Below are 17556 nucleotides of genomic sequence, written 5' to 3'. Positions count from 1 at the left end.
GGCGCCTCCTTTCTTTTAGCGAAAATCGACTGACCCAAATCGGATTTTCAGGCGACTGGCGTTTAGCTATTGATTGTGAACTATGTTAAAATGAATTTTGATGTTGATTCTGAAGGATGCGGTTGGTGCTGTGTTGCCAGATAGTAATGGAAGATTTGTTGCAGCGAGCAACAACATCAGTTTCTGTGTTGATGCGTTAAACAGCGGAGATGACAGCGCTAAGGTTCAATATGAATTTGGCCAGACAATATGCGTTCGGGGCATCAATCATAATAATATAGTTAAAGAAACTTAGAGAGTAACACACTCCACCAAATCTTGTAAGATCTAGAGCGATGTGATGTGCTATTAACCAACCTATCGACGACATATCAGATGAGAGGCAGCAGTGGCGAGTGGCAGGCAATCCAAAGCGGCCACAGACGACCGACGCGACGTCTTAGGAATGTCTGGCTACTGGATTTTCATGAGCAGCTAGCTAGTGTAGACCTCGTGATTTCCGATACAGTGTAAAGGGGGCGCATCTCGTCCGCACGATACAAGATAAGATTGCATGCATTGCATACGCAAGGCTAGAAGCTAGGTGACCACGACGGGGACGGCCCTGAGGGGCACGGCGAGCGTGTTAACGGTGGTGAACCTCTCGGCCACGTCCAGCTCGTCGGCCGCCACGCCGCCCGGGAGCCGCCACTCGAACGCGTGCAGCAGCGACGCCAGCACGAACGGCACGACCCGCTCCGCCATCGGCAGGCCGGGGCACAGCCGCCGGCCGGACCCGAACGGGATGAACTCGTAGTCCTTGCCCCGGAACTCCACCGCCGCCGATTTATCCAGGAACCGCTCCGGCACGAACTCGTCGGGCCTCTCCCACGCCGCCGAGTCCCGCATGATTGCCCACACGTTGAAGATCACCGTGGCGCCCCTGGGCACGGCGAAGCCGCCGATCTCCACGCCGTCCTCCGCGGCCTGGTGCGGCAGCATGATCGGCGCCACCGGGTGCAGCCGCATCACCTCCTTCACCACGGCCTGCAGGTACGGCAGGCTCGCCGCGTCGGGCTCCTCGAGGGTGTTCGTGTCCTTGCCGCCGAGGATGTCCTCCATCTCCGCGCGCACCTTGGCCATGGCGCGCGGGTGCCGGAGCAGCTCGGCCATCGCCCACTCCACCGTGATGGCCATCGTGTCGGTCCCGGCCGCGAACACGTCGAACAGTATGACCGTCACCTTGTCGCGACCGATCTTGCCTGCGGAAACGAGCTCCAGCAGCGAGTCCAGGAAGTCGCCATGGGCGTGCTCGCCTGTGGACGTCCGGGCATCTGCCAGACGGCGGTCGATAATTCCGTCAAGTATGCCGAAGACCTTCTGGTAGCGCGCCCCCGCCCAGCGACGCCAACCCTGCAGGTCGAGCGGCCGGAGGAAAGGGAAGATGTCGGAGACGTTGGGCTTGGCCAGCGCCGCGATGATGTCCTCCACGACCTCCCGCAGCCCGCTCGCGGACTCGCCGCCCACGTCCACCACGTCGACGGAGAAGAAGGCGCTGGACACGAGGTTCAGCACGCCGCCGTACACGGCCTGGCCCACGTCCACCTCCTCCCCCGCGTGGCGCCGGAAGTAGCCCACCATGTCGCGCACCTTACGCTCGCGCACGCCGCGCGCCGCGGCCAGGCCACGCGGCGAGAATATGTGCGAGGCCACGATGCCACGCAGCGTCTTCCAGAGCGGGTCGGAGCTGGGCAGCCAGATCATGGACCGGCCGGAGTTGCCGACCGCGTTGGCGGCGTCCGGGACCGCGCGCGCGGCCAGGTGGCGGTCGTATCTGGTGTAGGCCTCCCGCGCGGCGTCACCCGAGGAGACCACCACGGTGGTGACCAGGCCGAGCTTGAGCTTCATGACGGGGCCGTGGACGCGCGCGAGGCGCGCCAGCGTGTGGTGCAGGTTGCCGCCTAGGTCGAGCAGGTTGCCGAGGACCGGGAGCGGCGTCGGGCCCGGAGGCTGCCGTCCCCCGGTGCCCCCGCGGCGGGCTGCGCTGGTCAGGTAGTAGAGTAGCGCGGCGGCGAGCGTCGCCCATAGCAGCCAAACCTCGCTCTGCATGGCTGTGTGGCCTGCGATAGTACGTACAGTACGGCACGATAGAGTGCTATCTTGTGGTGTGCGACAGTACGGCACGATAGAGTGCTGGTGCGAGTGCGATGCCATTTTGTCCGGTCGAGAGAATTTTCTAGAGGTTCTGCCGGTTTGAGAGTGATAATAATTCTACTATTACGTACTCCTTCCTTTCCTAAATATTTATCTTTTTAGAAACTTCAAATGAACTATCACATACGGATGTATATAGATATATTTTATAGTGTAGATTCACTCATTTTGCTCTGTATGTAGTCACTTGTTGAAATCTCTAAAAAGACAAATATTTATGAACGAAGAGAGTATGAGATTTGTTTTGAGATTCGCGTCACTATTTTATTTTTTGACTAATTTATCGTGTACTTCCTTCTTAAAAAAATGTAAGAGCCTTTAGATCACTATAAAGTGACACTTTTCTTTGACGAATTTGTCCTATCAATTATTACATCATGTTTCTTTTGGGCATATCTTGTTCCAAAGAGTGACGTAATATTTCGTTATGTTGCTATCAAATTCACTTTGAAATAAGTGCACTCTTATTAATTGTTAGTACACAACAAAACATTATGATATACTTTGAAATGATAAAAAATGATGCGATGAAACATTATCTAACATTATGAAATCAAAGAATTTTTGTCACAAACTAGAAGATGAGGCACAAATCTCGAATTGGTGATAGGCGGTGAATACAAGCACGGGATGTCATGTGAAATGGTAAAAATATCATTTGTCATGCCTTCTTGCGCAATTGTGCAAGTTAAGGCCTCCTTTGGTTTGGAGGAATTTTATAGAATTTTCATAGGATAGGATTTCTATAGGAAAAATTCCTTCAGAGCTCTTTGGTTTGTAGGAATGAAATCCTATTTCTATGGAGGAATTCTTCCTATCCTCCACATTTCATAGGAAAACAAACATTAGCCTAGACTCAATGAAAAAAATCCTATGGTGTGAATCAAAGGGCATCTCTTTTTCTATTCCTATGCATAGGATTTGAGATGCATGTCATCTCATTTCCTATGACTTTCCTATTCCTATGATTTTCCAATCCTATGAACCAAAGGAGGCCTAAGCCATTATTCCGAAGGTTGTGGAAGAACTTCTTCCACAACCCCACACTCATTGTCATTATCCACACCCTCTACCTATTGCTGTCACTCATCCCACTCCTTGACCTCTCTCCTCCTACACCATGGAATCTCTGTCGCCCAGATGCGACGCCTCTATCTTCACCTTCGGACCACCCCTCCGAGCAACGCCGACTAGCTTATTGGCTTTCGGCTCTTCCTCGTCGTTGGCAGTGACCCACGTTGATTCCTCACGGCAGAAAGTACATGACCATGCACTCGCCGCCCCCACCACCAATCTGTTTCACAAAATGAACACAATTTCCTTCTTGAAGCCATTTTCGACGATGTAGCTCAGTACTCCCCTGTAGCGGACACATGGAGGACCATGATTGGTTGGATGCCAATATTTGGCGCCAAATGTTGTCCTCACAAAAAAAATCCACTTTTGATTTTGCCAATTTTCGCATCAAAGATCAAACCACTTATGCTTGAGGTCTAGATATGTCAGCGTTGTGTCACGTCAGTTGTTTTCTGTTTCCAGTTTTTGTCTAATTTCCTCATATCTCGTCCCAGTATGTGATTATCTTTTTGTTTTTCTATCTCCATTTTCATCTCCACTACTATTATACAAGCAAGTTGTGGCATAAACATCGAATATCAGACGTTGGTTCACTTAGATCTTAGGCCTACATTGCTCCAATGATGTTGTACCAATTGAAGCACCATAATTAGCAATCAAAGCACCGCAATTAGCATTCCAAAAACGAAACATTCAAATCAATCAATTGAATCACCGTAATTAGCATTCCAAACATAAACATTGTATCAATCAATCAAATCACCATAATTAGCAATCCAAAAAACTAACATCATAATTTGGAATGTTTTCAAACCAATCGACGTGGTCTCTAGACCATGACCCAATAAGACTTGAACCGTGCCACGGTTTCTCGCCGCCACCGCCGGAGATATAGATGATATCCGCTTGCAAAACTATTACGTAAATCCGAAGAAACAAAAGATAGATTAATAAGAAAACATAATTTTAAAAAAATTGGACAGTGTGTGTCTCACGTATATAACTACTAGTATGTATAAAATCGCAGAAGAACTATACAGATTGATGAGGTTACTTTAGATAGTTGGCTTTGTTTATAAAGCGGGACGAAAGCCTATTTCTAGGAGGTTGAGTTAGACAAAATAACACTAGCCTCTCGCTGGCACCGCAGTCGGTCTGCCTCGTCTCCTATGGTCCTTGGACCATGGAGGCGTGGTGGACCCCGGCCCTTGCCGGCTAAATGGCTTCGTTTTTAGGTATTTTCTAAGTTTTGTTTGGGTTTCTGCCACGAGCAAGAAGATGAGGCGTTGACGACGGCTTTTTGAAGATGGAATAAGGTTCTTCCCGCCTAGCCCTCGTCCCGATGGTGCTTCAAGCGCGGCGACTTCCCGACTGTATATTACACTCCTTTCGTTTTTATTTACTCCGCATATTAGGTTTGACTAAAGTCAAACTTTATAAAATTTGATCAAGTTTGTAGAAAACAATATGAACATTTACAGTAACAAATTTATATGATGTAAAAATTATATGAAATACTGAATCCAATGATATATATTTGGTGGTGTATATGTTAATATATTTTTCTACAAACTTGTTAAAAGTACATAAAGTTTGACTTTATACAAACCGAATATGCAGAGTAAATAAAAACGAAGGGAGTAATAATATTTGTCCGGCTACAACGAGGGAGGGGCTATGACGGCGGCACCCCTTCGGTTTCCTCTAGTGATGGTAATCGTCGCTAGGTACGAACTAAATGTAAATTTTACTTCTAATGTTTTTTTTACCACATTAACAGTTGAGAGGAGATCGAAGTTTTATGGGAAACAAGAGTGAGGAATGGTAGAGTCGCTTTCCGATTTCTCATCCTCACACAGCATAAATCAATTCTGAATGGATTCCGAGAAGACGTCACTTCAGTTCCGTCGTGATCGATTGCATATGTGTGCCGAGAAAGAAAAGACGTGGCCATGCATCCAACCGGAGACCTCGACCGAGTAGCGTAACCACCACGACGTTCCGGTTTTTCCAAGAAAACTCTAGAGCTAGTTTGAGGTAGACACAGCACATCGCTCTCCTGGTAGTGTTGTTACGTTCTGCTAGCTCCATCGCACCAAGTTTGAGAATCTCACAAGCAAATGCGGTTAGCAATGCTTCATCTTTGTTCTACCTACTATATGTATGCCTCTCTTCATCGCAATCAAACTATTCTTTCGCTCTTCCCTCAATCCGAAATTTTTGAGTTCTTCTATGGTACCCAGTGATGAATGCAGGTCGGGCATTCGCAAAAATCCAACGGTGCATGATCTCGCGCGATTCGATCGGTGCTGGTTTTTTGTGTATCTGTTTGGATCCGGTCTTCTTTCGTCTTCGCTTAAGTGTTTGCAGGTTTGATCCTTCGGATCTACGCTTTTCTTCATCATCGATGGTTGCTGCTCTGGGTGCTGGCCCTATGTGGCCTTAACACGACGACTTATCGACTGTCTACTACAACAAAGATTGTTTGGCGCCGATGAGGGAGGGCGATGATGGCGGCGGCAATGCCTTCGGCTCGCTCAAGTGCTTGTAGTCGTCGCTAGGTGGTCCATAAACCTAGTTGTAATTTTTATTACCTCTGATGTTCTTTGTACATATTATGACATGATCGGTCTGTTGGAAATATGAGCAATTTACCGAATGATTTTATTAATAGAAATACTAGATAAAGCACGACTAGTATAGCAGCGATAAAACAAGTCATGCGATTTGACAAAGAGAAGGTAAACAACAACTTCATATATGAACTGTAACTAAACACATCTGGAGCAGACTGTATAGCAAGTTGCATATATGAAACAGAGTCTAGCATATCTAGGGCAAACAGTAGAACAAGAAACTGTAGCAGGGCCTCTAATAGAAAGAGGAAGAACACGTACGAGACAGCAGCAGCAGAAGCGCTGGACTTGGGGTCGATGTCCTCGCCAGCCATGTCGTCAAGGAGGTTGTCGACGTCGGGGAAGAAGTCGTCGGCGGGGAAGTAGTCGTCGGAGTCTGGGGCGTCCGTGACGAAGAAGTCAGTAGTCACGCGAGGCGCTCCCCAAAAACCTTATCACCCTTCTCCCATACAGGACTCGAAGAGGTGCGGTTTCGGAGGCCTACTGTCCCGACCTGCGGTGCACGCTGCAAGCCAGGATGGGGAAGAACGTAGCAGCAGCGCAATGCTCAGGAACTTGTGGCGAGAGGAAGAAAAAGTTCTGGTGCATCTCTCTGAGAGGAGCGACCTCCCTTTTATAGGCGCAAGAGAAGGAGGCGAGAGGCTGCACCGGGAACTGAAGGGAACGAGGGAGACAAAATGAACAGGCAGCAGGCGAAGAGGTGCATCGTTCGTATTCAATCTCCACTACAGCAAAACGTTTCAGCTTTCGCGTGGCCTTTCGTATACCCGTCGTGCGTGACAAAAATTTAGACATCGGCTCGCCTCATTCCCGCAACCCGCGGCGCGTCGTGATGAGGCATGGCGTGGCGAGGCGGGCGGCGGAGGAGGAGCGCGCATGGATGTCCCTCTTGTTCTCATCCTCATACATGTGGAGAAAGAGCCTCCCTTATAAAAAGGTCCAACTCCCTCTAAACTAGCAATGTGGGACTAAACTTTAGTTCCACCTCTTGCCTTGCACGAATGGGCTGCGTGGGCCTCTAGGATTTATTAGGAATTTCTGAAACTGCTATTGGGTTAGGCCCAAAATAGACAAAATTCCAGCAATCCCCCACCAGATCCCAGAGGCACACAAAATTTGCCTTTGGTTTTAAAACACTGTTTTATATACCTGTACTGCAGTAGAGACTGTTAAGTTGAACTTCTACCTAGAACTCAGTGCTACACTAGTACGCAACTTGAACAATGGACTGGGCCTTGAACTGCAAGTTTTTCTGCGAATCTAGCTTCACACAAAGCCTTGACCGATATTGTGCTACCGTGGGTCTTTCCCGCGGGTGGAGCGTATGCGTCATACTCCGAGACCTTTCATGAGTTTATTAGAGAGAACCCTACTCTCATAGATTGCAACGTTTAACAATCAGACTCATATAAGTGCATTCTTCAAAAGATGTTCTGTGGGACAACATCTCTGCTTCAATGAGCCACTTAGAACACATTAAGATATACATCAACCTGCCATGCAGATTAGGAGAGTATTGCATGTTCATGGAGTGGTATTGTTAATAGTAAGGATACTCTTCTCTTAGTTGACCAACAGCTTGTCTTCCACATCTAATTCATGGAATCTCCGATCACAAAGAATAGGTTATCACTGTGAACAACTCATATTGTGGGTCTCATATCCATCTCCCTCGATGCATTATCTATCACATTACGTGATAATCCCTTAGTAAAAGGATCTGCTAGATTTTTAGATGTTTGGATATAATCCAATGCAATAACTCCGAAGTTTCTCATTTTCCTGAGAGACTTTAACCTTCTCTGAACGTGTCTTGATGACTTCATGTTATCCTTTGAGCTGCTCACTTTTGTGATTATAGTTTGATTGTCACAGTTCATAAGGATATCAGGTACAGGTTTCTCAACAAACGGCAAGTCATTCAAGAGCCAACGAAGCCAATCTGCTTCGACCGTAACTGTATCTAGTGTTGTGAATTCTGCTTCCATTGTTGACCTCGTTAAGATGGTCTGCTTGCAAGACTTCCAAGAAACAGCGCCACCTCCATGAGTGAATACATAACCGCTCGTGGCCTTTATCTCATCAGCATCTGAGATCCAGTTTGAGTCACTATACCCTTCAAGCACCTTTGGGTGCCCGGTGTAGTGAATTCCATAATTCACAGTGCCTTTCAAATAAAGCAAAACTCTCTCTAGAGCTTTCCAATGCACATCTCCTGGTTTTGAGACAAACCGACTCAGTTTGCTAACAGCAAAAGAGATGTCAGGTCTTGTAGCACTGGCTAAGTACATAAGCGAGCCAATAATCTGAGAATATTTCAATTGATCTCTAGCAATTCTTCGATTCTTTTGAAGCAGCATGCTAGCATCATATGGTGTTGGAGAGGGCTTGCAGTCACTATAGCCAAAGCGACTCAAGATCTTTTCCACATAGTGAGATTGAAGCAATGTAATCCCACCATCATTGTCTCTCAACAACTTGATGTTCAGAATGACATCAGCCACTCCTAAATCCTTCATCTCAAAACAACGAGATAGGAAATCCTTGACCTCCTTAATAACATTCAGATTTATTCCGAAAATCAGTATGTCATCAACATACAAGCAAAGGATAACTCCCTTGCCCCCACCATGGCGATAGTACACACATTTGTCAGCTTCGTTTACAACAAAGCCTGCAGCTGTTAAAGTTCTTTCAAACTTCTCATGCCACTGTTTGGGTACTTACTTGAGTCCATACAAAGACTTCAACAACTTGCACATTTTTTCTTCCTGACCATCTAGTACAAACCCATCTGGTTGTTCCATATAAATTTCCTCGTCCAACTCCCCATTTAGGAAAGCAGTCTTAACATCCATTTGATGAACGAGAAGACCATGTGAGGCAGCTAGTGAAAGTAGAACTCGAATAGTGGTCATTCGAGCCACGGGTGAGTAAGTATCAAAGAAGTCTTCACCTTCCTTTTGGGTATAACCCTTAGCCACGAGCCAAGCCTTGTACTTTTCAATAGTACCATCAGGCCTAAGCTTCTTCTTGAATACCCATTTGCATCCTATAGGTTTGCACCCATAAGGATGATCAGTTATCTCCCAAGTTTCATTCGCCAAGATGGAATCCATCTCGCTACGAACCGCTTCCTTCCAGTAGTCACCATCGTCAGATGCATAGGCCTTTGAAATAGAACTGGGAGTGTCATCTATGAGATACACAAGAAAATCATCACCAAGGGACTTTGCAGTCCTCTGTCTCTTGCTCCTAGTAGGAACTTTATTGTTCTCCTCCACAGGATTTTCAAAGTGTTCCATCGAAATGGCAGATTTGGTAATTGTAACTAGTTCCTGATTCGATGAACTAGGCATCTCCTGGTTAGATGAGGTAGCCATATCCTTCATTGGAAAGATATCTTCAAAGAAAGTCGCATCATTCGACTCCATGATCGTACCGACATGCATGTCAGGTACCTCAGATTTTACAACCAAGAATCTATAACCAATGCTATGGAAAGCATATCCGAGGAAAATACAATCCACGGTCTTTGGTCCAAGCTTGCGTTTCTTTGGAATTGGCACATTGACTTTCGCCAAACAACCCCAGGTTCGTAAATAAGAGAGATTTAATCTTTTTTTCTCCCATTCCTCGAATGGAGTTATCTCTTTATCCTTTGTGGGAACTCGGTTTAGAACATGACATGCAGTCAATATCGCCTCTCCCCACCATGCCTTGGAGAGACCCGATGTGTTAAATATGGCGTTAACCAAATCTGTTAGAGTACGGTTCTTTCATTCGGCCACCCCATTTGACTGGGGTGAATAGGGAGGCGTTCTCTCATGGATTATACCATGTTACGCACAAAAAGAATCAAATTCATTGGAAAAATACTCTCCACCACGGTCAGACCTAAGCCTCTTGATTTTTCGATCAAGTTGGTTTTCCACTTCAGCTTTATAGATATTGAAAAAGTTCAAAGCCTCATCCTTAGATTTCAGAAGATACACACGGCAGTATCTAGTGGAGTCGTCAATTAACGTCATGAAATATTTCTTTCCACCTTTTGTGAAAACACCATTCATTTCACATAGATCTGAATGTATGAGTTCTAGTGGTGCAAGATTTCTTGTTTCCGCAGTCACATGAGACTTACGAGGTTGCTTAGCTTGCACACACACTTGACACTTAGATCCCTTGACAGTGGTGAAACTAGGGATTAAGTTTAACTTCGCTAGTCGCGACATGCAACCAAAGTTAACATGACAAAGACGTGAATGCCACACATTTGATTCACTATTGTTGCAAATATGATTAACAACTTTATTAAAAACGTCTGATAAGGATAAACAAAACATGCCTCCTGACTCATAGCCTTTACTAACAAAGGTTCCATACTTGGATATTACATATTTATTCGACTCAAAGACAAGCTTGTAGCCATCTCTACACAGAAGAGATCCGCTGACAAGATTTTTATTGATGGAGGGGGCATAATGCACGTTCTTCAGCCGCACGATCTTCCCCGAAGTAAACTTCAGATCGACCATGCCAACACCACGAACAGAAGCACTTGAACTGTTGTCCATCAGCACGGTTGAAGTCCCTGCGGTCTGATAAGACGAAAACATGGAAATATCACTGCATAGATGCACATTAGCACCCGTGTCAATCAACCAGTCAGGAGAATGACATACTGAAAGAATAGTGGGAAATATACCATACCCAGCATCCTTCATGTCAGTGTCTCCAATGACAACATTAGCGGTCTTGCCGCCTTTCCCAGGATGACGCTTGTCATAGCGATTAGGGCAACTAGGAGCCCAATGATCAGGATCCCCACACACATGAAAAACACCTTTCTTCTTGTCATTCTTCTTCTTGAAGTTTTTGTGCTGCAAAGCCTTGTTTTTTCCATCAAACTTTGCTTTACGATCAAACTTGCCCTTGTTCTTGAACTTGTGGGGCTGAAAGTTCTTCTTCTGTACCAGATTGGCACTAGAACCTCCCTCAATACCTCGAGCATGGTTGTCTTTTGCTCTCGTCTTTTCTTCCACATCAAGAGTACCAGTGAGATCCGGAACGAAAAACTCCTGCCTCTTATGCTTCAGTAAGGTAGCAAAGTTCCTCCACGTGGGAGGAAGCTTAGTGATGATACCTCCAGCAATAAACTTGTCCGGTAGGATACAATTGAAGTGCTCGAGTTCTCTAGCAAATGATTGTATCTCATGAGCTTGCTCAACCACGCAGCACTCTTCAGTCATCTTGTAGTCATAGAATTGATTCATGATGTACAGCTCAGTGCCAGCATCCGAGACCCTAAACTTGGCCTCGAGTCCGTTCTACATATCTTTTCCATTATCAATTGACGCATAAGCATCAACTATGTTCTCACCAAGAACACTCAAGAGAGCAGCCTTAAACAAGGTATCCATTTTCTGAAAAGCTTGTGCTTGTTGAGCATCATGCTCTCCTTCAGGTTTGCCAAGAGTGGCGTCATAGCAACTCATGGTTTAAAACCATAAGACTACTCTCACACGCCACCTCTTATAGTGGATACCCTCAAACATAGGTCTCATGGAAGCAGCAAAACCACTTGCGGTAAATTGCCTATGATAAGTTTTTTGGATTGTTGGAAATATGAGTAATTTATCGAATGATTTTATTAATAGAAATACTAGATAAAGCATGACTAGTATAGCAGCGATAAAACAAGTCATGCGATTTGACAAAGAGAAGGTAAACAACAACTTCATATATGAACTGTAACTAAACACATCTGGAACAGACAGTAGAACAAGTTGCATATATGAAACAGTCTAACATGTCTAGGGCAGATAGTAGAACAAGAAATTGTAGCAGGGCCTCTAATAGAAAGAGGAAGAACACATACGGGACAACAGCAGCAGAAGCGCTGGACTTGGGGTCGGTGTCCTCGCCAGCCATGTCGTCGAGGAGGTTGTCAACGTCGGGGAAGTAGTCGTCGGAGTCCGGGGCGTCCGTGACGAAGAAGCCAGTAGTCGCGCGAAGCGCTCCCCAAAAACCCTATCACCCCCGGCACGGCGAGGCGGGCGGCGAAGGAGGAGCGCGCATGGATGTCCCTCTTGTACTCATCCTCATACATGTGGAGAAAGAGCCTCCTTATACAGAGGTACAACTCCCTCTAAACTAGCAATGTGGGACTAAATTTTAGTTTCACCTCTTGACTCGCACGAATAGACTGCATGGACCTCTAGGATTTATTAGGAATTTCTGAAACTGCTATTGGGCTAGGCCCAAAATAGACAAAATTTCAGCATGATCCGTGAAAAACAAAAATTACAATCTACTCCGTGATTTTTATGAACAGGAACATGAACAAAGAAATAGGAACGCTCCTCGGGTCGAAAACACATTCCACACAGATGTAATCTCGTAGGCGTCGGGGACTGCCGCACTTGGTTCTTCGAGACCTCGACCACTCCACTGCCCACCGAGGGGGGAGGGGGGCTCGAGAAGAAATTTGTCGACACCGAGCAAGAGATATGCCTCCCATTTGGCACTGAAGACTAGATAAAATAGATCGGTCGCCTTTCGACCAGAAAAATCAAGAGCAGCGCAGACAACACCAAAGCCCTTGATGATGAACACGAACCCCATAGGCGAGCATCTTCTTGCTCTTCCTCTTCTCCATGTCCACCACCTCAGTGACGCCTGGAGAAGAATGGGGACAGTGGATCCACACCCGAACTCAAGGCACGAGGAGTTCTTGGCTTTGGTTCCTGAAGCTGCTGACACCCTCCCACCACAACCGTGGCGACCATCATCTCCCACCACATACATGTTGCTCTCCTAGTTCAATGTCGTTTTATTTCTCTCTTTTTTTAAACGGAGGCAAAAGATTTTCCTCATCGATTAATTAAGAAAAAGAGAATTGCCCAGTTAATTTTCGAAAAACCGGGCGAAAACCGTTACAAACAACCCAAAGGCGTACTACTCACATAACAAGAAACACTGTGACCGCACATGTGGCCCTCCCAATGCACCACAAACGCAACCCTCGACACTTGTACAACACAACGGAGCTTCACACAAGAACACCGACGACAATAAAAACGAAGCACTCTCCATCATGAAATCGCGGGCGCCTTCTAGATAACGCCGCCCTTCTTGCTTTTGTTTCTCTTTGCTTTCTCCCTATTGAGTTTCTTCTTGAGGAGGCATCCATTTGTGTTGCCAGATCCAGACTAATCAGCCACCCATTTGTCAAGAAAGTCGTAGAATTCATTGTACTTCTTGATGTAATCATCGTCTACCAAGGGGCTCCTAGGGGCAAGCACCAACAAACCATCCACATCGACATCGTCGACCCGAGGAATCCCCAACACGACATCCTGCACCACAGAAACCATAGACACAATGGACTTCGGCGCCTCCAGATGCTCACATGACAGAGGCGAAACATGTCCCTCACACAAAGTCGCCGATGAGTCCACCTCCAACCGCTTCAATGACAGAGGTGAAGCAGGGCTCGAACATATATCCCGAAGCTCGGGCATGAGCCGCAGCACCGGAGCCGCAAGCACGGCGATGGAGTCACCCACAGCGGTAGGCACCACAACTGACGGTGCAGACATCGACAATGAATTTTCCCGAACACGAGGGGAGAAACAACCATAGGACTCTGCCCCTCTGTCCTCCGTGGAGTCAACAATGGCCACACCAAGAGGCTGTGGCGTCTGCGTGGCCAACAATGTAGTCGGCACAAGAGAGAGCCTACTCAAAGCAGCCTCCGCTCGCTCTAGGAAGCTCTCAATTCGTGCCTGCCACCCTTGAAGCAACTCGGTCTGGTCAGCCAGAGCGGTCTGAAGCACCACATTGGATGGGGATGTCGGGCTAGCGGAAGCAGAAACCACATACGCCCAAGATCCACGACGAATCGCAATGGGGGGGAGCGTGGATTTCATTCGGCCCTATCTTGGAGCAGGAGGTTGACGATGCTGGGTGTCGAGGCGAGAGACGAGCGGGGCGGTAAGACATGCCAGCGAGCTGAGAGGACGCCATGGGTTGTGGCAGTCGCGAGCACGATGACCGTTCTGCAAGCAACGACAGCATCGGAAGGGATCTCTGCAGACCACCGCACGGTGCCCAGGGGCTAGGCATCTGCAGCAGCGACCGCGGAGCCAAGCAGGGATAGGCCGGGGAGCCAAAACCAAGGTCGGCGGCGCCGGACGACACCGGCCACCAACCTTCACCCATCCCTGCTCTGAAGACGCCTCAGGAGTAGCAGCGACAACAGTAGCAGCAGCCGGATGGCTCACCCCGCTGGAGCACCTGGCAGCCAATGGCGTCAGTGGGGCGAGCTCGCCGTCATCTTCAATGCTGCAGGTGTCGTCGGCGAGGGAAGCCCACGACATGGCCAGCGGCGGCTGCGGGCCCGCAAAACGGCATCGGGGCCTGCTTGTATGAGGGATGCCTCATCACTTTGTATCGGTTCAGTTGTTTGTGTCTTTATTTATGATACGGGTGAAAGCATGTTTCGAGAAAATGCAATGCAAAATTGAGTTTGAGCTATGCATCTTACGTCTGAACACGAGCAAAGAGTTTCTTGACAAATCTTGGCAATGAAAGAGATCAAGCGACAGGTGAGAACACGAGGTGAGTTCATGTGACCAGCCTGCAATTACTGCACACGTTCATGCCTTGTTATGTGATTGGATCAGATATCTTCAGAAAAATCCCAACAATTTAGATTCATTCAAGCATGTAGTATCAGATTTGATCTGCGTGTGCTTGCCCTAGAGGTTAAGCCGATAGATGGATCATGCACAAAATTAGGGACTAGGTCCACTAGCGTGGTGGCCGACACGGACACGAGCGATGGCTAGAGACTGAAGGAGAGATAACCGAGGACCATCGTGCCGGTTTCTCCTATTTTGTGTGTAGGTCATGTCTGGTTCTGGGATAGTTCTAGAACCTTCCCAAACCTTTTTTTATTGTTTTTTTCCGGGTTTTTCTTCTTTTCCTTTTTTGCCTTTGTCTTTTTTTTCCAAATTTTATGAACATTTTTTTCCAAATCCGGGAACATCTATTTCAAATTAGTGAGCATTTTGTGATATTCTAACATTATTTTCAATCAGGGTGAACATTTTTTGAATTCAAAATTTGTTCGTCAAATTCAAACAATTTCATATTTTTCAGAATTGGTAACATGTTTTACAAAGCCATAAACATTTTCAATATTATGAACATTTTTTAATCCACGGAAATTTTTAAAATCATGAAAAAAATTAAATTCGTGATATTTTTTGAAATCATGATTTTTATTCAAATTCATGAACAGTTTTAAAAATTGTCAACATTTTTTAAACTCGCAAAGAGTTTTTACAAATTCGTGGACTTCTATAAAATTGCGATCATTTTTTAAAATTCATGATTTATTTATTTTGAAATTGTGTACACTTTTTAATATTTTGACCATTTCAAAAAAAATCATGAAGATTTTTTCCAGAATTCGGAACATTTTGAAATCCCAAATCATTTAAAAAAACTGAAAACATAAAAAAGAAAACAGGGGGATTCCCAACTTGCACATGGGCCAGCCCATGAGGGCGCACGGGGGAGAGCGGGGTGCGCTTCTGTGGTTTCAGGCGTGTTGGTCAGCATATAGGAGGTTCCGTTCATGGCAAGGACGGCGAGTGCAGCAGCGAACCCTAATGTCAGACCTAATGGGGCAAAAATGGCGGGCTGGCGTGTTGGGCAGTGTCATGCCGGGCCGGCCTGTTTGGCCAGCTCCGCTTCGGCGCCGTTAGGCGGAGTGGAGGGATCCTCCTCTCTCACCATGTGTAGTAGGTTTTGTATTGTAGTGATGTCGATCCAAGGATAATAATGGTGTCACCTAGAATAAAGGTTATTTGGTTCCAATCTGTTCAGGTGACGCTTGGTGCAATATCGCGGAGCGGTATCAAATAAATAATTACTCGGAAAACATGTCCCAGTAGCAAACTGGCAGCTGACAAAGTACTCTAGCACAAGATTGCCAGCAATGCAGTAACTTGGTTGGTCTAGATCTCTCTCTTGGTCAAGGATGGCAAATCACACAAACATAGCAGACAACTTTTCGGTTGTGCAATGGACAATTGTATAACAAGTTGGCTGAAATCGTCCAATTGTGCAATGGGCAATTGTATAGCCTCTGCTTCAATCTGACATCTCCAGTTTCATAACATAAATCAGTACTTGACTGATGAAGAACAAACAAAGTCCAGTGAACATTGGCGCATAACCAAATAGAAAAGAAACGCAATGAACGGGTGCTGGAATCCCCAAGCCGTGTTGAGCTCCACGCGCTGCGTGATATGCTCTTTTTGAGACAGAAATTTGGGCATGCATTCGGCAAAATATCGTATTGAACGAAATTGCGTGTCAGTGAGTTCAGCGAACAATGCCGCAGCAAAGTACTGAATTCAGGTAACAAGTTGGTATAGCGGCAAGGAGATAGAAACATGTCGAGAGATGCAGCAACCAAGATAATATCGCGAGAACACTGATTCCATTGCATTCATAACCATCGCCATCCACTAACTACACAGATAAAACCAACCGATGAAACAGCAACATTCAGACCAATTCCAGAGTTTCAGAATGCAGAACAGAATGGCTGGTGAAGAAACACATTTAAATCCAGAGAACGTTTGTGCATACCCAAATTTTGGAGCTCATTCAGCTAAAAACTGAATTAAGCAAATACAGCCTCACTGGATCACAAAAGCATCGAATAAACACGCAGCAGAGATGCAGCCAAGATAATACCAACTCTGATTCCCCATTGCATTCATACACATCGCCTTACACTAACTACAGACCAAACCCTCACCAACGATTCATACACATGCAGTCGGACAGATGGAGCAGCGGGAGCAGAGACTGGACGGAGCAGGGGGCCTAGCCGCCGAATCCGTAGAGGGTGCGGCCCTGGCGCTTGAGCGCGTAGACGACATCCATGGCGGTGACGGTCTTGCGGCGGGCGTGCTCGGTGTAGGTGACGGCGTCGCGGATGACGTTCTCGAGGAAGATCTTGAGCACGCCGCGGGTCTCCTCGTAGATGAGCCCCGAGATGCGCTTCACGCCGCCGCGCCGGGCCAGCCGCCGGATGGCCGGCTTGGTGATGCCCTGGATGTTGTCCCGCAGCACCTTCCGGTGGCGCTTGGCGCCGCCCTTGCCCAGCCCCTTCCCGCCCTTGCCGCGGCCCGACATGGTTGACGCGGCTTCCTTCCGTGGAGCTGCGAGCGGGCAGATTGGATCGGATGGATTTGGAGGGAACGGTGGTGGCTGCGTCTGCTGGAGTGCGTGCGGTGGGGAGAAGGGGGATTTAACGAGGGAGGAGGGTCGGCCGGCCGTTGGATCCGGACGCAGTGGACGGTCAAGATCTCGATCCGGGAGAGAGATGGCGCGGATCGCTGACGTGGCTCTCAAACTTCGTCCGGTGAGGCGGGCGGGAGCTCGGAAATTTGGAGACCTGCTATGCCTACGACACAAGGACTCTAGTACGTGACAGTTCGGATCAAGCCATTTATACGCATGACTAAACGGCAGTATGCCATTGGATTAGGGATCGTACCAAAATCATACGGATAAGTGTCGTAGACGCAATAATTTTGGAGAAATTGGACCCCATTTTGCCTTC

General features: G+C 47.1%; 2 protein-coding genes across 2 annotated transcripts; both read right to left on the bottom strand.

The window, feature by feature from the left end:
• Window positions 1–263: 263 nt before the first annotated feature.
• LOC119326627 (cytochrome P450 76M5-like) lies at window positions 264–2172 on the bottom strand. The gene has a single exon (XM_037600254.1). It carries the CDS (start codon window positions 2086–2088, stop codon window positions 580–582), a length of 1509 nt encoding a protein of 502 aa, XP_037456151.1. The 5' UTR covers window positions 2089–2172; the 3' UTR covers window positions 264–579.
• A 14374-nt stretch (window positions 2173–16546) lies between these two features.
• On the bottom strand, window positions 16547–17217 carry LOC119325730 (histone H4). Its single transcript, XM_037599458.1, has one exon. It carries the CDS (start codon window positions 17124–17126, stop codon window positions 16815–16817), a length of 312 nt encoding a protein of 103 aa, XP_037455355.1. The 5' UTR covers window positions 17127–17217; the 3' UTR covers window positions 16547–16814.
• Window positions 17218–17556: the final 339 nt, after the last annotated feature.

The sequence above is a fragment of the Triticum dicoccoides genome, chromosome 6B, assembly GCF_002162155.2.
Source record: "Triticum dicoccoides isolate Atlit2015 ecotype Zavitan chromosome 6B, WEW_v2.0, whole genome shotgun sequence".
In the NCBI taxonomy this organism is placed as follows: Eukaryota; Viridiplantae; Streptophyta; class Magnoliopsida; order Poales; family Poaceae; genus Triticum; species Triticum dicoccoides.
Note: the sequence above shows the minus strand (reverse complement) of the source record. Positions and strands in the feature narration are given on the sequence as shown.